Source organism: Chaetodon auriga, chromosome 3 (genome assembly GCF_051107435.1).
Source record: "Chaetodon auriga isolate fChaAug3 chromosome 3, fChaAug3.hap1, whole genome shotgun sequence".
NCBI classification, from domain to species: Eukaryota; Metazoa; Chordata; class Actinopteri; order Chaetodontiformes; family Chaetodontidae; genus Chaetodon; species Chaetodon auriga.
The window spans coordinates 16775110-16799149 of NC_135076.1; the positions used below are offsets into that span (position 1 = coordinate 16775110).

The 24040-nt window shown below is 39.5% G+C and overlaps 1 protein-coding gene across 3 annotated transcripts in view; it reads right to left on the reverse strand.

Annotated features, from left to right (window-relative positions):
* Positions 1-24040, reverse strand: part of negr1 (neuronal growth regulator 1) — a 133779-nt gene that overhangs the window by 76804 nt on the left and 32935 nt on the right. For all 3 annotated transcript variants that reach the window (XM_076725828.1, XM_076725825.1, XM_076725827.1), the window contains exon 2: positions 11167-11405. In XM_076725828.1, the coding sequence (XP_076581943.1) occupies positions 11167-11405 (239 nt within the window). The remainder of the gene's footprint in view (positions 1-11166; positions 11406-24040) is intronic.

Sequence of the window (24040 nt, forward strand, 5' to 3'; positions counted from 1 at the left end):
AGCAAACAGAGTTGATTCTCAACAGAACACACCACCATTTACAAAAGAAGGGCGACAGAAAGCTTTTGTACATGTCCACTTGCTTTCTCACTGACACTTTCACTGACCTGACCATCATCAAAACTAACACCCACACACTTCACTCATATACATTTAAAACAAGACGAGGGAAGAATGATTAAGACTCGCATGTGGGTGGTAAATACTAGTAGATGTTGTAGTAAAAGGAAGTATTTTTAAAACACTCATGACACTGAAATAGATCTGAATAAAAGCAAGACTAAGGCTGCAACTAATGATTATTTTCTTTATTGATTTACTTAAAGATTATGTCCTTGATTGATCAGTTGTTCAGGCAAAAAAATAAGCTAGAAAGTAGAGAAAATGTCCAGTTTTGTCCTGTCCAAATGTATTTGCTTTATTATTGTACGTTGTAGACGACTAAGAAAACTAGGAACTATTGGCAGTCTGGAGACAGTGAATTCTTGCCAGTTTAGTTTAATAAATGACTTTAATCACTGATTATCAGCATACTTGACAATCAACTAATTGACTAATTGACCAACCATTTAAGCTCTATATAAGTCCCCTTCACATTGTCAGTTATCAAACAATAAGAAGAATTTCTAGAGCACCTCCTAAACCTCCATGAACTTCCAACAGCCAGCGTGTCTGTGTGGAGAGCGCCTCACAAGTAGGAAAAGAAAGTTTGTGCATGTGAGTGGTCTGGACTATGGATTATGCTAAACTTGGGAAGTGTGTGATGTGAAATATCTGAAAGGAGTGTTGAGATTTATTAACAAGGACAAAAAGAAAAGCAGCCTAGAACTGATCTGAATTAATTAGTGATTGAGAACTATTATTCCTGTTGAAAAAGAGAGCAAGCGTGGTGAGTAATGGCATTAGCCTGGTTCCAGACCTCTGAATTGCTGCCCACATCTTCTATTTTTTGAGCCATTCAAACAGGCTGGTGTTGGACTCATTGACTGCTGTTTCCTCTGTTGAAAAAACAACCGGGCCAATCAGAGCCTTGTGGGAATTATAATGTGCCAGAACCAGAAAATGGCCACAAAAATGGTGGTAAGTGTGGATGAGTGTGACGCGGTTATTTCCAGACACAAATCTAAAATTGGCATACTGGCAGTTCAGTCTAATGATCGGGTTAGTATGTATGATTATGCTGTCGTAATAATGGAAATGATGCTGTGGGAATGTGCATCACACTGAATTTACCATTAAGGTAAACATAATGGAAATGTTTGCAAAACAGGAACGACAACAAACCAACCAGATCAGTTAACAAATGAGATAAAATAACAGGGAGAACTGAAATTAGAGGCCTAATAGCAGTCTGTTTCAAATAAAGGCCAACTCCCTCTCACTTTAATTAAATAAAGTCATTATTTGAGAACAATAACCTATGACCCTTGAGTGATAAAATTACTGACTTGATAATTGATTTATTCTTTCTTTATTCTGCTGGTCAGGTTTTACAGCAGGTTTTGTTTACATTTCTATTATGTTATTAGACATCTGTGCATGCATTCCTGTGTACCATGACAACTGTTGCAGTGTTTCACTAAATATTTATTCCTATCAGCGACAGTGAGAGGAAACAGACATGAATTTGTCCTGCCAATTAATCCAATGTCATCCACAAGGACAGGAATGTAGAGAGTACGCGGGAAAAGGAAAGATAATTGAAGTGGGACAGCGTCCAAGAAAATTCTCAGGGAGTAAGTCTATGTTTTCCGCTTTGGAACAACCCCATTACCAACAATCTGAGGCTCATTTTGATGTACCATTGTAAACATGCATTTCAAAGTACAAAGAGTACAAAAGCATCACTCTGCTAGTCACTGTGAGTAATGTGGCTCCAGAACCATGCAGAGAGAATCAAGGTTTCCATAATAGATCACTCTGAATCCCAGATTAAGAAAACTGTGATATTTTGAGCAGGCTAAAGCAAATGTAGCAGAATAAATGTGCATTAGTGACACTGTGCAATCCACCTTTATGTTAAGCTGTTTTACCTGCAAACACCATTCCAAGTGAAGTGCCCAAATAAAAAATGCCTCCTCTCTCTCTTGTTGCATCTATTCCCTCTCTAGAGAAGAGAGATATGAGAGCTGAGTGGCTGACCTTTGTCCTTACTCATTTTAATTAACCATGGCTAATATCAGCTATTTCCATGATGAGGATTCACATTAGTGCACGAACACACAATCACCTACACACACGTGCATGATGGCGCACACACATAATGCTTCATATACATGCAAACACATAATAGAGGACAGAAATTTACAGGGGCTAAGATAGGGATTCACAAACTCACACACACACACACACACACACACACACACACGACAATGATTAGTGGCTAAGTAAATGTCAGGGGCCATAATGGCAAATCTGTTCCTTTAGACACACTCATATTCTCTCTACAATTTGCCTGCAATATCAATGGCAGGCCGTGTTGTTTTAATGCATTATTATTCCACTGAGACTCTTGATACACAGCCCTTCCAGCTGGGGACAGGAACACAGATTCACTATCCTCCTCTCACTGCACTCAAACATCTTATCACACAAACAGTCATGAGGAACTATTGCATTAGGGTTGTCGCAGTGCCTGGTTTTCATTTTTACTTTGATTCGACGTTACACAAAAAATGACAGCATATCTTTATTTAATCCAAAAACAGGGAAAGCGCTAACATCGTTATCTCTATTCACCAATTTTCATACACTGAAAACTAACAAATTATCTTAAATGTTTATTTAATTTTTCAAATGTTTCAGCAAATATAATTGGATCATTGGAATGATGCCATGTGCCACCAACCTGATGGGGGGGATGGTATGAAGGGATGCAGAAATTTCAGATTTTGGTATAAATTGTTATCAAATATTGATGAACAACAAATTTTTATACAAAGTGGTATCAAAGGACAGTAAAATTTATGCCGTAATTAACATATTTCTGTGTGAGACCACATGCAATACTGTATGTGTAAGCCATTTGCAAGAGGGGATCCATCGGGGGGGTCAGTCATTAACTGTACTGAGCAGTCATTAACACTTCGAATGCATGAACTGTAGTGACGTTACTTAAGGATAAAGTGTAGGGTAAATTTCCAGTTGAGGGTATCAAGCCAAAAACTCCCTGGGTGATTTAAAATAACCACTTTATAGCTGAGTTACAAAATAAAGTCTGCACACCTGTGGGTGGCACCCTAATTTACTAAAACTACTAAAACTAAAGTACTCAGCCAGGCGATTTGCTCAGTTAATTTTGTATAACACTTACAGACTGTTTTAGCAAATTGCCAATGTAATAGCAGCATTCAATGTCATCTTTGGGTGAGTCACAGACACTATTGAAAAAAATACCCAGCTACTCCAGTTTCTATGAAATGTGGAGAATTTAATATTCAACTATTTAAGCCACTCAACATCAGGTTTGAATGGGGAATTGTGTAACCAATATGTTCACACAACACAATCTATTTGTAATTGAACAAAGACCAAGGTAGAGTGAGGTTGTAATTATGCTTCAAATATAGAGTCTTGATATAGGTGATCCTCAAGAGGAATCCACACCTGTAAATGAGGGAGAAATGTCATTGAGAAGGTGTTCATCCTCTGGATTATTTCAGAGAGTTGCATTAAAGTGCAGTTGACAGGACTGTATTTTTGGACTCACAGAAAATGGAATCTATTTTAAATGCGCCCAGCAATTAATGAGAGTGACAGAAGCATAGCATATCAAGAGTAAACCGCTATTTGCCGGCCCTTTCATTCCGTACTCTGTGATTATACTCTATCTCTGTCCTGACATCAAAGAGAGAAGCGACGACCTGGAGATTTAACCCTACATTCCTCCTCTTGCTGAGAAACACTCTTGCCAGACTGACTCACTCCACAGGCGCAGGCAATGAGTTTTCACTTGTAGATCCGCTCTGATCCATATTAATGTCCAAAGCATTTTCATCACATACAGGATTAAGCCTCGCATATTTGAAAACGTTAACCCTATGAAGTACTACATCACACTGAGGCATCATACAAAGTCCATAAAATCTTTTAAAGATACTGCATCACATCTACTGGATGCTGTTTCGTTTCTACGATGCCTGGCAGTGTGGTATTAGATGCATGAGGGGAACAGGCACTTTCTATTTACAGAAACTTATCCACGTGACAACATGTCAGCAAGATTGCTCCGAATAACTCTGGAAGCTCAACACCTCGGCCTTCAGTTTTGTGTCTTCTCCGATTAAAGCTAGAAACACATTACCAATGCCCATGTAGGCAGTGAATGGTGAAGGGAAATATGCCTGTTTCCCCCTCCTCGCAGTGACAAGATATTCTTAGATGAGAGGTGCTGTGCATATTTAATACATTATCACATCTACAATCTTAATTAACAGAGAGGGAGGAAAAGGAGCGGTGTCTGAGGAGGAAAGTAGTCACATGATGTATAGAAGGGTGGGTTGGGTCTGATAACAATCTCTCATTCCTCTGTATCCTACATGAGATAATGGTCAGGGTAGACTGTAAATAGGTCAGTGCATGCGTGATGGAGATGCGTGAATGCAGATGAAGACCAGGGCTAAAGTAGAGCAGTCGAAGGGCTAGGCTGCCGTGGACCAGGAGTCCGTAATGATCAGGTCATCTGATGGGGCGTCAGTGATGTCACTGATATCGTAATTTTGCTCAATAATCAGCGCACAGCCACAAGGCAGAATCCATTCAGTTTAATCTTGTTAAGTCAAGTATTTAAAGGAAGGGTTTAACTGATCGGCAGTTACCTGTGCCAGATGTACCTGGCAGAAAACATGGACCCTTTTCATAATGCAGGAGACCCTGATGGCCTTGATGATTATTGCTTTTGGCTGAAATTATGTGAGAAATCCATTTAGGCACTTGCATCTGTGGATCACTGCACAGAATTAAGAGTGTCAATGGTTAACTGTTAATCATTTAACCACCACGAATATTTTTCACCAGTTACCAGTCTATAAGTTAATTTCCATACACGCGCGCACACACACACACACACTCTGCTTACAGCTTTGCTTAGCCTGGGGCAAATAGCTCCCTTAGCCTGGGGCTAATAAAATTAATCGAATCTGACATCCCTATATGGAACATGAACACTCTCATAGGTTTCTTTGAATCTGCTGGTGTACCATACTGTCAAACTCTCACCAACAGTATAACATTGACTTATTCTTCCCCATCAGCATATGGAGCTTCAGATTTTTGTTTTCATTTGCAACAAGAACAAAGAGCAGAAATCTAGGTTTCAGGCTGTGCCCTTTACTACACGTGCAGTGCAGCAGTGTGTTTAAATTCCACGATTTTCTAATCTCTCATGAGCGCTGTTTAACGGAAATGGAGCTATGGGGGAGAGGCACAGATGCAAACGTCTAATTTGTTGACGTGACACAAGATCTCTGAGGGGGGTAAATGTCAGATGGCAATGGCAGAGATGAAATGATTCTGTCGAGATGAGTGAGTAGTCACAGTCATATCTAACCTTCTACCCCCGATGCTGTGACATGTGATTTGTGTGATAAGAAGTCTGTCAGTAACAAGAGATTCTTGTTGCTGTAAAACTGTTGCGATGTTCAGGTAAGGCAAGACCCTATGGGTTGTGATTAGAAAGAAAAAAGTATTCATTTGTGGCTTCAGCGGAATGAATTTGTCAACACATAGAAAGAGACTTTTACAAAGCTACGCACTTCTCCATATTAAGAGCTTTCACTGGGTTCCCGAATCACGAATTCATCACTGATCAGGAATTTATGAATTTAGGGATTTATGAGTCAAAGTGCAAAGTGTCTCTATCAGTTCAAGAAATTATGTCTTTCCCTAAAATACACTCAGTTTCATTCCAGCTACAGTCCCATGTTAGCAGTCTCCTATTCTGGCCATGGTAAAACTTTCCGGAAACAATGTGTTGACACAATTGCAATGATATGACTAAATATAAGAAAGCCAGCCAGCACTGCTAACATAGATATACATTTCAGATAAGCATAATTGCTTGGAGGATCAGCTGGTCAAGGACCCTTCCATGCACCTGAAATGGGTTGAGACCGCTGCATATTTCCATACATATACAGTAATCCCTTCTTGCTCCCATTTTCTGTGTTACTCCTCATGGTACACTGTCTAGCAAAGCAAAAGTGCCAAAAAATCCAACGCCATGAAATCCTTTTACTTCAACTGTAACACTCGTGTTGCAGCATTAATAAATGTTGTATGCTTGGACTGAAAAGCCCAGATTAAAGTGTCTAGGGTTTTCTTTCTTAGCAAGTCTTCCCTTTCCTTTCAGCCGATGAAAAAAACAGCATGCTCTCAGAAGCCTCTGCAACATGACAGAGCTGCTCCCCTGCTGCATCTCATCTGTAACGAAATCCCTCTGTTCTCCATGAGTGGGCTTACGCATGTGTACACAAGTATCGCACGATGACAGGTAATGATTCACAACACACAGAGTTTTGACAGAGCAAATAAACAAAAGTACAATATGGCGTGGAATTAAGGAGGTGCCATCATGGCACACATATGTTGTAGCCATAACATAAAGGAATGACATAGTGGCTGGCAATGAAATGAACCAAATTTTTAACTACCTTGAGTACCCCTTCAGAGACGTGACCGCAGGCATTTATCAGCTTGAGTGAGTCATCTGTATTTCAACATACTTCCTGCCTGCAGCTCTCACACTCAGATACACAGCTCTGTCTAAACGGCTGGCGACCCATTTGCCTGATGACTCAACAGTATCAGATTTACGTAACACAATCATAACAACATCAAGCTTTAGTAATAGCTGATAAAAGTAAAAGTAACAGCATATTTATGGAACTATATGTTCCACCTTTTTTTCTAACTGTTACGCTGTCCATCATCATCTCAGCCATAGAGATACTGACTACATCTCTTTCTGTTGTTGTCACTTGATAATATTTCTGTTTTCTTTCCGTATCATTGTGCAGTTGCACCTCTGGCTTCAAGACTCCTGGTTGTACATGTGCTATGAATCTGTAAGTACACCACTGGTCAGGTGTTACAAAACAGTTATTTCAACCAAATGAAGTTGGTTTCTGTGGAAGAAAAACACCCGTCTCAGAGTATAGACAACTCTGACTGAAATCGCCAATTGGTATTGGTATTTGTATGTCAAACCGTTGCCAAATTTTAGCCACTAGGTCACATCCATCAGGAATTCTGGGCATTGCAAAACATATTATACAGCTGACAGCTGGCACATTAGCTTCGGTTTGATTGTGACCATATGGCCAGTGGTGAGTAGCTGCCATGACCCGAAACACCCCTGGTAAGATTCCCATTACAGAATGTTTCTCAGAAAGCCAGCATCTACAAAAACATGATGGTCCTGTAGTGACCATTACTGCCTGCCAAGCAGCTGACTACGGTTTATCACATGTATATTTACAGGCACGGTGTACCTGTAAAATGCAGCTGAAGCAGAGGCAAAGTGAGTACTTTTTAAGCCAAAGCAGCTCTGTTCGCAGTCAGTGTGAATGTCATTAAGTGTAACTCAGCCACTCCACAGTTCACTCATTCTCAGGACCGTACATCAGGAACAATGGGACAATTTGACAGCTGCAGCACAATAAGTTAGAGTACACAAACAAATGGACATGGATGGGGCTTTTATGAAGCCAATACTGTCCTACCTTATGAGTTTCTTGTCATAACTCAGGGTGTGTCATATCATAATGTCAACCATAGTGCAAGTATGATTTTTAATATGATAAAAATATTTATTGTGATAATGGCAATATCGCAACCTGTTGATGTAATGACGTCATATCGTTATGCACTGCAACAACAGGCATAGCTGAAAGCGAAAGCAACATTGCTCCATGCTGGAGTTATTACAACAAACCTCAGAAATGGAATGGACAAAGACTGTAACAACAAAAGGGGGTAATACAACAAACATATTTCACCAAAGAGCCAAAAACCGTATAGATAGAGCTCAAAAGCAAAAATATGTTTCGTTATTTTGTCATATTGTCAAGAATATCATCATCACAGAAATAACCTGAAATACTGTCATATTATTTAAAGGCCACATTGCTCACCCCTAGTCATAACCACTGGAACTGCTATTTTAACCTTATTTCAACTCAACCTAACTTGTGGAGATAAAACTATCTGTTGTTCCCGATTGCTGATGCTCTGTTTTTGCAGAAAGTGCAGAAAATTTTGTATTAATTTTGTATTAGAAAAACCTTGAACAGCATTTTCAACACTTACTTACTTACTTAGTTTCACAGAAAAAGTGTACTACTGCCTTCACATTAAAATGCATTTATTGTGAAGCACATGGAGGATGTGATGAGTAACAGCAGGATCTTAAAACATCAAAATTGGTTCTCTGCAGCAAATGAAATATTTAAGTATTCACTGAGGATTTGTCACATCTGGCCGATAGCCAATCCACTGCATAAAGTTGGGATGGAGGCTACTACTGATTGCATGAATCTGTTTCAGTTTGGTGGGTGGGTTCTGAGAGTCACCACTCACAAGGAGGAAACAAGGACAAAAGAAAAAGGAAGCTACAAAAGGAAGAATCGCTTTCTTGGGTGAACTTTAACAAGACATGAGGCTACTGATGGACACATTGGCAGTGTCAGATTTTGCCCCTATGACCTTTCGCTTTGGGACAGTTGCTGTAACTGCACAGCACTGTCGTGGTCTGACAAGTTGACAGTGCTGACAGAGCACTACATTTATATTTTAGGCACTGAACTAATGTGTATCTACATAATTAAACAATAAGTGAGCCAGAAGATGTTCAGTGTCTTAATCAAGGATACTTCCAAATTACAGAGGGGTTTAATTCTGTGACCCTCTGATAATGGGACAGGCCTGCCAACCATTTCGAAGGTGAGGTGAGGTGAGCTGCACTCTTATCATCAGCCGTGTGCTTGCCAGTTTAACAGACAACCTCATAAACAACCACAATAATTCAAAAGGCACTCAGGGCATGTTCAAACCAACCACAGCACCGCCCTACACCCACTCAGTTTTATAAGTATAGGGCAGAAAGACGGATGCTGACATGTGATAGCCAGCAGCATAGAAAATCTGGAATAACAAAATGAGCTGAGGGCACACTGCTTGCTGGGTTATTGCTCATGGTGAACTATTTGTTCATATTTCCTTAATGGGCATGAACTTCTGAAAAGTTGGGATGATTAGTTGACTGGCAGATTAAATGTTGCTGCCCTCGCTAGTTGGCACCAGAAATACTAGTCGGTTAAACTTATCATTATTTTACTGAAGTACACATTTCCCGTATATCGTAGCATAATGTGCACTGTTCATATTTTATGGCTGACATTTCAGCAGAATTTGATTTGTGGTTTCAAATCACATGGTCTTATATGCTCACAAATCACAGGGTCACAGGTCTTATATGCATATAAAATTTCTAAAGAAATATAAAAGGATTTTGATAATCTTATGGATTACATTGTGCAAAAGTGTTTGCAAGCGTGTTTTCTTACTTTTAGACTAGTCTACTGGTCTAAGTTTAAGCCTCCATTGAAATGTCATGGAAATTAGTCATTATGAACATCGCTACTGAGAAGGTAAGTGCTGATTTGTTTTGACTAATCTGTTCATCCCCTTGACAAACTCCATTGTTTTTGTACCAGGGCAGTGTGGTTAACGACAAAACAAATACTTTGACTAATGGTTTAGACCAAACTAAACACACTGCAGGTACGATTACATCCCTAAAATAAATTCCCTAAGCTCACTCCATATGTCATAACGGCAATGCCAGCTGGAGAATTGTTTCTACTTTCACATTTCACATATCACAGCTCACACCTCTACAAACAGTGTGTGTGACCCTTAACTCTTCTATTAATACAGTGCCGTCTGTGTGTAAGTCTGCATATTCCAACATTATGTTCCTTTGAAATGAATCCTAAACATGGCTTGAAAACAGAATAAGAATAATTTAGTATGCACTTGTAATACGTCTGACTCCTGCTCAGGGATACAACAAGGGTGTTAACAGCGGACAATGAATGCAGGCCATCACACTATGTTGTGAAACAGAAGATAAATAAGTGGGGTTTCATTTGACAGGTTGTCTAATAACATCACATCCTCATTAATATTCCAACCTAAACATATGCCGAGCCAAGTGGACCGTACATGAGTCTCTGCATCACCCTATTAAAGAAATAGAACATGGCATTTGGAAGATGGATTTTTCAGTGAGGTTGTTTTCTTGCTGCTAATCCTCAGTCTGAGGTATCAGCATACAAACTCAGACACCACCCTATTACCTCAACAAGTAACAATTAGGATACTGTCATCAATTAGCTCTCTGTGCCCACAACAGCACACTTAATGTCCCATAAAACACAACTACACCTATTGACCTTGTTGGACATAGAGATCCTCAAGATGAAGCCCAATTTGAAGAGCCTCTCAAGAGCTCAATGGCTGTTTCTTTGTGTTAAAGGCTGAAATTCACAGCTTTTATACCTGTTAACCAATGCAATGAAATACATCGCATAACAACTAACTACACAAAGCTCATTTCAGAGTGCAAGGAATCCCATCTTATTTTGTTACCTGCGGTGACAAAACCCAGGGAGGCTTGATTAAAGCTACGTACATAGTCTGCCTCCAGTCATTTAAACCAACAAGCTTCTACTTCTTGTTGCATAGCCTACAGGCACAAAATGTACCCTACAATGTCAGTTTACCTCCACAGAGGAAATTTCTCTGCTGAAAAGATTTTTGTTTCATTATTTTATACCAAACAGAATGACTCAAGCTCTTGTTCTTACTCTCAGAGTATGAGTAATATACGAGTAACACAAGAGTATAATGGCATTTTTAAAGCACAGATGGTGCCAGATCCACTTGTGACCAATAGGTACATGGACAACAAAGTACAAAGCGGGTAACCAGGCAACTGAAATCCATCAGTAACTACCAGTGAAAATGGGATAAATTATTTAATAATTAAAATAATTAAAATTATTATTTAATACGAGTTCATATACACACACACACACACAAAGAAAAGTACGCACACACATGGATAAGTGCCTGTACACAACAAGAAGGACTACCCGTACGCACCTTTTACAATAAGGTTGAGGAGCTTTGGCCGTGGGTTGCGCTCACTCTGAATGGAGCATGTGTACTGGCCGTCATCAGTTACATCCACTTTCTGTATCTGAAGGCTGTACTCATGTTTGTCTCCAACGCTGGACACGATGGACACGCGTGGGTCCACAGACCACTTGTCGTTCCCTGCAAATATGATGCTTGAGCGGTTCAGCCAGGCTCCTTTAGAGATCCCATCCAACAGGTAGCACCTACAGTGACAAGAGACACCGTGGTTAGATCTAGAGAAATGCTCGTTGTCTGACTGTGAAAAACAACTGAATAAGGTAGATGTTTTTGAAGTCATCTTGTTTGATGAATTAACACTATTTCATCCACACATCGCTCTCCCTCTCTAGCAGGCAATTTATGCTGTGAGTGCAGGATTGTGTTTGTAAGTTCTCGCAAAAAACAAGTTCTGAGGTTGAATTTACATAAATAAACACCCTGAAAATATCTGCCTGATGATGATTTTTTTTTTTTATGTAAGACCAGAGAGCATAAGGACATTTTAGTTATCGGCACGACTGGGTAATGTGCCAGAAAGTCACAAAAAACAGAAATCTCAGCACCTGAGTGTGACTCAACCTGTTACAGCTGCTTTAAGACTTGATTGGACTTAAGACTAAAATAGCCAGGGCCATGAATAATAGTGGTGCATTAGGATGGTGCTAGGAGCAAAAAAGAAGGGTGCGAGTGTCACATTTCTGTAATCCTTTGACACACTTTATAAAACAAAGAACAGGGGTGGGTAGTATATACGTTCTGCCATGACATGGATTTTGCAATACTGTCATCACTGTGATAAATGTTTTCGTATATAAAAAATATTGTGATGTACTGTGGCTGCAATTGCACGGGTCGACAGCTACGCACAGAGTAGTAGAATTGTAGTCACATCGAATAACTGCTATTTTTCTGGCTATAAAGCCAACTCTGGTAACACAAATTTGTGAAAGGTAACATTATGAACAACGCATGATGATAACCAGCACAAAACTCTTCATCTACTCTAACCATCTTAGAAAGTGAAGACCCAGTGGACTACCTTGATGGAAATGTCCCCACAACATCAAAAACCTGAAAACTTTCAGTCATCATATGTATGCTCTAATCATTTTATTTATTAAGAGCCAATACAAAGCAGAATTCACTTCATGACTGAGGCTCAAGGATCAATCGATGCCGACTTCCAGTACATTTTGTCATTTTTCTGTTGCTTTACTGTTTATTTTGCCAGTCAGTCTATTGAATTTGGCATTAGCACGTTCCGAGGCTAACATGGCTGGTAGCATCTATTGCAGACCCACACGCTGGGGCAGTGTTGAACGTGTTTAATATTGAGGGGTGGTCTAGAGAAACTGTGTGAACATTAGGTCTCACTGAAGTCAGTTAAATTACCAGAGTCGTCACTTGAATGTGGTTAAGTGTTTTTTCCCGTTGTTTGTTGTGTAGTCTCACATAGAGCTGATGTTATCTCCTCTCTTCATACTGCTGCACAAGCTCAGCTGTTCTTGTTGTCACAGGAAAGGCCCCTCTGCTCTGTGCTGTGTCAGTATGTGTGTGTGTTGCAGCTGTATGTAAATATACTTCATGACATGCCCCATGGTACACTGACTGTTGTACTTGTATAATATACTTTGGGTTTTCTGCCAAATAAATGTTGCTGAGATGCCTAATCCTACCACTTGTCCCCTCTGAGAATGAATCACATTACATTTACTAATTAACCTACATTATGTGGCATTCTACTCTTTCCAAAACACGTGAACCTATACCTCATTGTCATTCCTATTTCAAGCCAATAAACACATCTGCTTTTTTAATAATTTTTTATTAAAGATATGTTCCCTTGAAGACCTTTGACCTTTGATCAATCAATCGTTTCAGTTATTTTTCAAGCAGAAATGACAAACATTTGCTGGCTCCAGCTGCTTAAAAGTAAGGATTTTCTGCTTTTCTTTGTCATTTCTGATAGTCACATGAAGAGACTTTGGGTTTTGGTCTGTTGGTGGAATAAGAAGCATTCATAAGATACATACATAAGAAGCAATTTGAAGATGCCACATTGGGCCCTGGGAAATTGTGATGACCATTTTTCACAATTTTGATTAAATGTCTGTTCAAAGGTGTGAAATGCACAGTGCATACTGAGCACAGTAGCCACTCAACAATTTCATGCAGTGTATAGGGTGGGCAGAAAAATGAAACAAAAGCATTGGCCTTCAGTCGTCATATTTGCATGGCATGCTGTATTCTCAGAGACTACTCTGATTATCAAGGCCAATGAAATCTTTGAAAGCTAACTGTACAGGGACAAAGGGTCAGTAAATCTCACAACATGAGGCCGGGGTCACCACTGTTAGAAGACAGTTTTATTCATCATTCTGGTGCTGTTTGGACTTATGAAATCGCATCATATTCTGTGACAAATACTGTAATAATGAGCAGGAAAAGAGGCAATCAAGTTTGGCTCTTCAGCTGTCGTGAACACGCTGTGCAGTCTGCCAGCACCACTAGTAAAGCCACCGAGAAAATCGGTTTGGCACTAACCACAAAGCTCTTTACCCCCTGTGCCAAGAAAGTGTCTGTCAGGAAAGCGGTTAGAGGACAATGGTCTAGTCCAGGCTGCTCTCGCCTTAGAGAAGGTGCTGCCCTGAAGGTATTGTGCCAAATAAGTAGCAAACAATGGAGAATGGATAGTAATAAAAACAATACTAAGGAGAAGTCCAGGTCCTTTGGAAAGTCCACACAGACCTGCTGGTTAGTTAGCCCATTGACCACCTGAGCTGTAGTGCTCCTGGCCCCGAGGCAGGATTTAGTGAAGGAGCCTCAAGGCAAGTTTCACTCCTTTTTTTGTTTCTTTCTTCTTTTTATTTAAGATCTATTCGCTTCAAGTGCTAATTTAGCTCTCAGGATTTTGAAACTTCATGGCTATGACTTATGTAAAAATGTATTAAAATGACATAAATAAAGCTTTTTTCAAATTTGTAGCACTGAAGGAAAAAGCTTTAAAGTATAGCAACGCTTGCTACCTACCTCAGTGATCACAGGCACACTGTTGTTGGACCACTGAGAGTGCTGGCTAAAGGCTTGAACATTAATGCACAAGACACCTGTTTCCAACCCAACCACTATTGTTAACAACTTGTCAACAACTTCCTGGGCTTTCATCATTATATCCTTGTAAAACAGTGTAACCATAAAAAGTGTTTTCTCTGGTGTAGGTGCTATTGATTTCTCTGTTTTCTCAGCCAAAATTGTCCTTTCAGAATCAAATATTCACTCGATGTGGGCTTGAAAGGTGGCTGCTATAAAAAGTGTACTCCTTCAAAAGAGATCAGAAGCTGTGGCCAGCTTGAACACATGTCAGTTACAATACACCTCAGTGGTGACAGATTTGTATGGCTTGAAAAATCAAAAGGTTTCCTGCTGTCCATTATGATCGCCTTGTTCAACACACTCATAGCTGATGTAATACGGTTACATAAACTGCTGACCACCGCTGCTGCTCTCTGTGCAGAGGGAAATAAACTTCTAACAGCCACATTTCAAGGATAGATGTGGGACAAAGTAGCACTTAAATGTAGTGCCAGGAGTATGGTTGGAGGACCATTCAATCGGGCAGGATCTCTACTTGAAGTCTTGACATTTTTCTTCATCTTGATGAACCGGGCCTTGATGTTCTTTCACTGTTTTTGCAGTTTGCTTATCACTGTTCCTCCAGAAATTATTATTGTTATCTCACTGCCTTTGTAATCTCACACCAAGGAGTCATACAGATGCCTGTATCTATACACCTCCTCACAAAGCTGTGTCAGAACAGGCAACTTTTGCATTAGCACTTTGTCTCAGGTGTTGCTGCTTACTGCAGCTGATTCCTTCCTTAGTTGCTGCCGTCTTGAACAGGAACTACATTGGAAGTCTGAAGGCTGCTGTTAGGCCAAGCCATTTTGGTTGTCTCTGATATCAACCAATTTCATGGAGCACAGACTCAGTTCAAAACAGAGATAAAAAACCAATGGACACATATACTATTGTGACAAAACTGTTGTGGTAATTGTCAGTGGCCTAAATCTGCCTGAAACATCAACAAACTCCCTGCAATCACTTCTGTCAACTCAATATGTCTGTAATCACCACACACCAGAGATTCAATACTAGTTTGCTTGAATATGTTCCCTGAAGATTATTACAAAGTGATTTTTATTTTATTTTAAGTACTTTCTCATTCTGCTGTTTTAATTTGATAGGGAGGTCGTTCATCACCTAGACAATTTCGCTGGTCTGCTTTACTGCTTGTCATCTTTACAGATAAACGGAAACCGGAGCAGCAGACTTTTTTTTCTGTGAGAGGAATCATATTATTATTTTTTCTTTCATTTCATATCTTTCATTTCTTTCATCAAGTAATTTGGAAAACACCGTAAAAAAAAAAAAAAAAAAAAACACATTAAAAACAACAGGCTACATCATAAGCCAAAACCCATAGCATAAACTAGAAACCACAGCAAAGCCATATTATCAGTTAGGTCTTTCTTCTGCCACATTCCCCTTGTTTAGCCTCAATCAGGCATAGCTGCACAAAACTCATAACCCCTAGGGTGGGCTTTGCTTTCATCAAGCCCCTTTGTTTGGAGCCCACCAGGACATAGACTTCCCATGGTTTATACAAAACTCACATAATTATTCCAAAGACCTCAGAGCATCCACTCTGAAGCAGCTTTGACACCTGAGACATGCATTAATTGATACTTTAATTTATCCCTGCTTCTGACTCGTGACTGCAGTGAAACCACTCTCATTACAAGCCCTTTTTTTGTATTTTGGCTCACAAAATAACAGAGTTCAATTCAAACCCCACGGATTATGCACAACGTGCAAAAAAATAAAAGTGATAAACTGGTGTCTGCGCACCTCATGAATGGAGAATGATGACAAACCATTAATTACAGTATGGCAGCTGGTAGGAGAAGCATATTGTAATCCGTTTAGCCAAACTCATTCAAGCTCTTTGATCGGATGCCATAATTAACACTGGGGCATCATTCTGACCCAGATTCTTATTTGCTTTATAAAATTGTTTTCTAGGTTCCTCAACTGTAAATATTCTTCCTGGCACCAACTCCACAGATTTCTTCTTGCTAACATATTTCAATGTTTCACAGTCTAGTAGTTCACATTCAGCATTTTTTTCCTCTACATTTGGCAGAAGAAATGAATACACTTCTGGATGGGTCCCTCTGTAGTCTGAGATTTGTTGTTATGTAACAGTTATATAATAAACACAGAGGACATCTAAACTTTAAGCTATGCAGACCCCATGTAAGCTCACTATTTTCTACATTTTTCCTGACTCATATTCAATGGGAAACAGCACAATGTTGGCCTGACACCTCTGCCTACTTTCTCCAATAAATACAGTACATGAGCTTTCCATTTTGAAGTGGAATCTTGCGTATTATTTTTTCCCCCTATCAATAGAATTTTAAGGAAAACCTGCAATCACACTGCATTTAGGTTAAAGCAGCAATAACGGTTTGGTTTTTCTGGGCCAAGACTGGCATATTATTACCTTTGTTGTTGGAATGACCATGCAAGCAATCAGTTGTCTTTTTGCACATCCAACAGACACAGAGCAACATTATCATTTCAGAAGTAAAATGTTTCTAAAACGCTGCATAGAGCTGAGAGTTTGTCACTACAAGCAACCACTGTCACACTACACATCATTTGCTCCATTGTTAATATAAAAATATTGATCAGAGAAGCTTCAATTTGTGTATGTTCATTGTTACGATAGCAACCAAAGGCCAAGCCCAGCTAATTTTTCTGCAAAAGAAATAGTGGCTTACATTAAGCTGAAACCTTGCATAATCTCAGCAGAGGACAAGAAGATGTTTGGTATGCTTTCATACTTTAACAGAGAAAAAATCTGAAACATTCTATGCCCATCACAGTTTGTCTGACACATATGGTCACATCAGTGATCATTCAAAAAAAGCAACACTCAAATCTTCAAAACAATCAGCCTCGTATCATTTGAGAAGACCACCTGGAATATCTTATTTTCCAGTCTGTGTTAAACTGCAGCGAGTCAGACAATTAGTGGTGCACAATATCGTTGCAGTGGAACATCTGCTTAAAGACAATGCTTTTGTGTTTCTGTTAATAGCAGCGCCCACTTACCCGGCTTGAATGAAATAAGTGTTTTGAAGAGTATAATGAGAGAGTGTGACACAGCCATAAAATTGTATGAGGAAAATCCTTTAATCGTGAAGTCAGGAGCAGATGTTTCATTCCATTTTAGCTGTTTCACACATAAAGAGAGATGCTGTGATGACTTTACCTGCACTGTACGCTCTACAACCTTTACAACGACTCACTGCCCTCAACAGAGCTCAACTGTCCAATGAATCCTCAAATGAGAAAATGCATTTCACACTGACTGACTGGATGTTGAAGTGCTACTGAAAGGAGGCTTGGTGAGATCGGTGTGAAAATCCAAGGTCTTTTCTGCTGTCTTTTTTTGGATTGCTGAGGCACTTTCGCTTTATTAGCCACATTAAAGAACAGCAGAAATGATGGAAATAAGGGAGGGTGTTACATTTCAAAAAGGTAATATGTAGGGCTGCAATTAACACATTTTCATTATCTGCTAATCTGCCAGTTACTTCCTTGATGAAGTGATTAACTATTAAGTCTAAAAAACAGGAAAAAAAAACTCCCATCACAATTTCCCAAAACCCAATTTGACATTAAAATCACTTGTAATGTACAGTGCAGAAACCAAAGATGTGACAGACAATGAGCAAAACCAGCATGCCTTCACATCTAAGAGGCTAAAACCAGTGATGTTTTTTGTCTTTTTTTACTTGACCAATTAATTAATTGTTAAAAAAAAAAAAAAGATTATTATCAGATACTCTCATGGAAAATAATGGAACACAAAACAAACTACTAAACGTATGTTTTGAAACCCACAATCTCACTGTCTGTGTAATGCTGTCACACCAACAGATACATTATTGTCCTACTTTCATGGCGTCAAAACAACCAGTGCCAGCAGTGCTCTGACAGTTTGGTAGTTTCCGACAGTATGGTACTTTGGTTGCCAGTGTAGAGTGCGCAGTACACAGGTGCAAGGAGTGGAAAGCAACTTGTTTAGATGTCTCAGAACCATATTTGCAACAAGAGCAAACAAAATACTGAGACAAATGAGCAGTAATAACAGAGTAATGCCTAAAATGTAATATATTTTAATTAAGTATTAACAGTCAGCACAAAATCAGCATAAAAAAATCAACAGTTATTGATTCTTTAGCAGGAACACTGGTAACGCTGAGTGCATTTATCTATAAATCAATATGAATGATTCTTCCAGTATCTGTTGTGATCTATCCCGATACTGGGTATTGGTCCAATATAGACCCAAACAGCAACATAAAGTACCAGGGCCAATGGGCCCTATTTATGGACTGATTTATTCAGGCGGAATTATGCTTACATCTCCATGCACATACTACGTCATGCATCTGCAACTGTCCAGCAGTAGATAGCTAAAATACAGCTGGAGTCAAGAAATGTAAAAGACACCTTTCTAATGACTAAAACTATAACTATATACAGACACATCAAAACACAGCCGAAAAGTAATATTTGCATTTAAAACATAAAACTGCACATCTGTCCTGGAGATACTGGTGTGTCTCTGTGTACCTAGCTAGTAGCTGAGGATGCTAACGGTACTTTGGCTAAGTATTCCCAAGCGCTGGTCTTTATCTTGGGGAATTAGAACAGTTGCAGACTCGTCAATGTTCTGACATCATTTCAACAGAATGTGGACATTTCCACCAAAGGGAAAACATCTTGGATTTGTGCTACTTTTATTTGTACTAGTTTTAGTCTAAATCATACAGTTCTTGCTTTGTTTGTTTCTGGTGTGAGCTTTGTTGTAGCTTGGCTTCCTCTTTGTGTTGTGTGTCTTGTCTCTTAATTTTTGGAAATGATTTGCCTCTCATTCCCACAGTCTTCTATCACCAAAACAGTGCAGCTAACCAGCAGGTTAGGCCTGTAGCAAGCTGATGCGACAAAATTCAAAATCTGACCCGTTTGTGCAGAAATATACTTTATCTCTATGGATTATATTGATGGTCATTTGGCAAAAAAGACTGTCAGCATATGATGGCTTTTATCTTTGTTTCTGGAGTGATGTGTTTTGGCAGACGCGTCAGGAACTGTTAATATGTCATATTTCTTAAAGGGAGTTTGCCATATTTTCCCCAGAGAGTGAAGGAGCTTCCGATTCAGTCAAATACTGCATGTACATTTTTTAATGTTTTGTCACCAGCACAGAAACACTGGGTAACTGCTGAAGTATGATAAGGTTGTCAGACATTCCTGCTCGGGAGTTGGTGGAGGACTCCAGTTGTGAGCAGGCTTTCCAGGCTGTGAGAGCTGTCCTGTGCAGCTCACCAGTTCTTGCCGCTCTCAACCGTGCTTTTCCATTCAAGCTTAAGGTCGAAGGTAGCGGTACAGGTGCTGGAGCTGTCCTGATCCAGGAAGACTCAGTAGGGATTGACCACCCAGTGAAGAAGATCTTGCTTTGCTGTGGACTTTACAGCACTTCTAAATATATGTTAGTTCTTCTTTACAGCCTGTTTTAGTGATCCTACATCACATGTACAACAGCAACCACAGGCTAATGCATTACTTGGTATCTTATTTTCAGTTATTCATTCATCTATTCCAACTAATTTACACAGTAAACTCTGCTGGTATTGTGTCCATTATAATGTTCGAGTTTGAGCCAGTCATAAGACATTACGCATGCACATTACCCACTGTGCTTTCATTGCGAAACGTGTGTAGGGGACATCACACTTTTGTATCATATTAATCCAACTTAAAAAGAATTCAGTGGTTCATGTTTTATTAACTGACACTTTTTAAAATATGCTTTTTTGCAACCTGAAAAGTAAAATTATGACTGAAATAGCATTGGATTTATTTGACTATACAAACTGCTTCATCAAACTATTATGTATTTTTATCGTCACTGTGCTAATTAATTGCTTTAAAAAAACACACACCATCTGCCTGGCTGCAGATTTGTGGTGCTGTGTATTCACACTGTGTCGCTCTGCACCATCCAGACAACATGATTTCCTGGAGAAGCTGATCCTTAATTTGTTGAGCTACTGTAGTCATGCGTCACTGTGGCTCAGCTGTTTCGGAGTGATGAAAACAGTGATATGACTGGCTGAGAGCGTTTTTATTAATTACCACACCCTCCAATCTATATTCACATTCAGCCAGCCCCTTTGCTGCTGCTGCACCTACATGAACCAAAATAGCAACTGTGCTCAGAGGCACCCACACAGTCCTTGCACACAAGACCTACTGCTTTGTGTTTGTTGTTGCGCTTGTACAATTAAGAGAGGGCCTTTTTGTACTAAGGGAAAGTAAAAATCTTTCTTACTGTCCCTGTGTATCATCGCTGTGTGGATAGAAATCAAACCTGATTACTCAGTGTATACCGGTAAAATTCAGAGAGCAGTGAAATACATCTCTTACTTAATTATTCAATTATTTGACTGCCAGAAAATTAACTTGCAACTACTTCAAAAATCTTTAACAATCTTTTTAAATAATTAACCACTTAACAAACTTCTTCAATCAAATAGGCCAAACAAGGTTGATTTTTCCAGTGTGTGCACGTAGTGGTGGTGCCCCCTTGTACCTTGAGCATAGGTGTAGGTTTGTGTGTGGATGCTGTAGGTTGGGTATATCAGGGGTGGGGTGTTGAGTTGTTGTAGAGAATAAGGGAGGATGAGGACACCGTGGTGCTGTGCAACCAAGGTACAGAGCACCAGGCTCTTAATCCCTAAAATAATCCTGTCGACTGTGGCCGGTGGGACAGATCTGAAGCCTTCCAGCTATAATCCACACAGACCAAATGCTGAAACCAACACCTAACATCACAGACACAGAGAACACTATAAAAACTGTCCCATAGCCCATAGAAACTCCAAAAGCGCACTTCAAGTGAGGAGAAGTTGATCTATTTCTTTTTCATTTCAGCATCGTTTTACTGATGCTGAGATGGAGCCTTTGACTGAGGGAGCAACAAGAAATTGTCAGACCCTGACTACCTACAAAATCAATGGCCTCACTCTATTGTTACCAAAGCAGTTATTACAACAAACCCTGTACAGCATCACCTTGTCCCCTCCAGCTTTTGAGTCTTCTTAAGAAGCACCTGCCCCCCTCCCTGCCAGTGCATACAAATGAAGTGGCCTGTGCTTAAATGGCTTTGGTTGAATGGTTTTGTTTTGTTTCACATACATGGAAGCAGCTGAAAGACACAATATGTAGCAGAAAGCCATCTCCCGTGTCTGAACATAGCGAAAGGCTATGTTTGTACTGAAGCTCCTTTCTCCTCGTTTCCGCCCCTCACATGAGCACGATTTCACAAGCTGTTTATTTCAAATTGAGCGTAAGTCAACTCCAGTATTTCCATTAGAACTAATTCATGTACAGAAAATTGTTCAAAGCTCTACACGAGTAATCTCTGGATTAATTCACATTCTTGATTCTTTTTTCAAGAAGTGACACTGACTGAATGAATTCAACTTCAAGTGAATAGAAATGAATGGGCCTTACAGAATTAGTGGTTGAATAAAAGTTGAGAGCTGATATTCTGAGAGGATAAAGAGTAACCTTTGCTGAGGCATAATAGGCAAGCATTTTTCCACCCTAGACAATTCCTCCTTATAAATATGTGAATGAGCTCTGCCTAATACATTCACATCAAAACTGAGTCCACTGCACACACAGATACTGTTATATGTCACAATCAAAACCCAGCTAGACGAAACATGATCAAACATTTAAGCAGTCTACTGCGTCATTATCTGTTAAACAAATAGTATACTGTCCAGGAATCTATTACCTAAGGCAAACTCTAGACTTATTCAATGTCACTGTCAGATAGGACTTCTGTGAACACACTATTGGACCACAAAGTCAGTACCATTGAATCACGACCACAGCTACTAAAGATAACCAGAGAGTGATTGGGATTGCTACACACAGTACGCTCCAGCACCTATGCTTAAACAGCATTTATTTTTCAAACATACAGCCATCTAAAAAAAGATCCAAGCACAGGCCAGGAGCACAACGCCTGTGCAGATTTACTAGTAAACTGTTGTCATTCGAACTTCCAGCAATGATTCACAGCGATAAACACGTAAGAGATGAATGCGTCTGTATTTCTTTCATGAAACTGAAGCATGCTGCAGGCTTAAGACGCATTTCAAATCATTTCAGTTATTTTAGTTTGCTCCGGGCCTCCTGTAAAAAATGCACAATTTGCCATCTTGGACAATACATTTCATTGTACCGCATTTTTATTGAGAAAGGCACTTAAAAATGTTTCAAATGTAATCTGACCTACAGAATCTCTGTTCTCAAGTGTAAGTGAGCAAAGCAATGTGATCCACTAAGCACTCAATATCCAAGTAGAGGTAGAAGGGAGTATCAATGGCCTTCAACAGAGTCTTTTCAGGTCGTCCTTCTTTGAATAATAATATTAGACCTCCATCACTTACTACGATGACACTAGAAAGTGTAAAATGCAAAGGACAGCTGTTATAAGCAGGTATTTACCCTCATAATTAACAAATTAACATTGTGTCTTACTTTTAACACCCCGTAAAAGACTCCCAGTGTAGAGCTTCATTGCTATGGCTTGTATGTAACACTACTGTGAAAGAGAGCTAAAGCTAACTAAAAAGACACCGCTTTGTCCTTTTCGAACCAAATGTCAAATGGCTGTAATTACATGTGGAGGAAGAGACCACCAACAACCCAAATCAAATTACCCTGCCCTTCGAAACTGACGGTTCAACACTGCACACCACCACCTCCCTGTGGTTCCAGCATGAAGAGGGATCGACAATTTAGCAAATACTTTCCAAGGAAGTTCTAAAAAATGTCTCATGAAGAGGCACGTTTGGGTCATCCTTGAAGCTCAACTGCTGTCCAACAAAAAAACAGTGACAGGCATTCATGGATTCAAGTCTTTCACAATTTCATATTAATGCAACAATTGTTAGCTCGCAATGACTGACTGGCATTTGACATTCACCATGAATACAAGTCTGTGTAATTCCTCCCCTATGGAAAGAAGGAAGGGGAAATAATATCCAATAGCTGGGAAAGAGAGAAGAATATAAATAAGCCAGATAACTGCATCTCTGCTGAGTATTAAAGGACCCAGAGATCAAACTGAGGCAAGCAGTGGGTGGTTGACAAACCCCAGATGAGCACACATGGAGTTCAGGGTGCTATAATATTGTCTGGATCCTGGGAGCCTTTTAATTACGCTTCATATCATTTCCTAAATGGTATAATATGTAGACAGAAAACAGTACACCACATAAATTATAGGTTTTCTCGCCTCCACGACTGGGGCTATTTATCTAGGACTCCAACAAACAGATATTTTCCATCATCAATTGATCTGATTATCATTTTCTCAATAAATAAATGAATTATTTAGTCTACAAAATGTCTGGAAAAATCTTTGCCTGACCAACTGTTTAGCATCAAATAAAATAAAGAAAGACAGAAATGTTGTCAATAAAGAGGCTTGAACTAGTAAAGTGACTTATATGTTCATTTTAGCATTACAGTACATTACAGTATCGTACATGCATCAAAATGCAGAGAAGAGTGCACCGATAGTCGTCACTGGCACCATGGCATGTTAACCACATGCCATGTTTCCCACACCTGTGCATTTCCATTTATCCTTTAGAGAGAGAGCATCCAGGAAGAT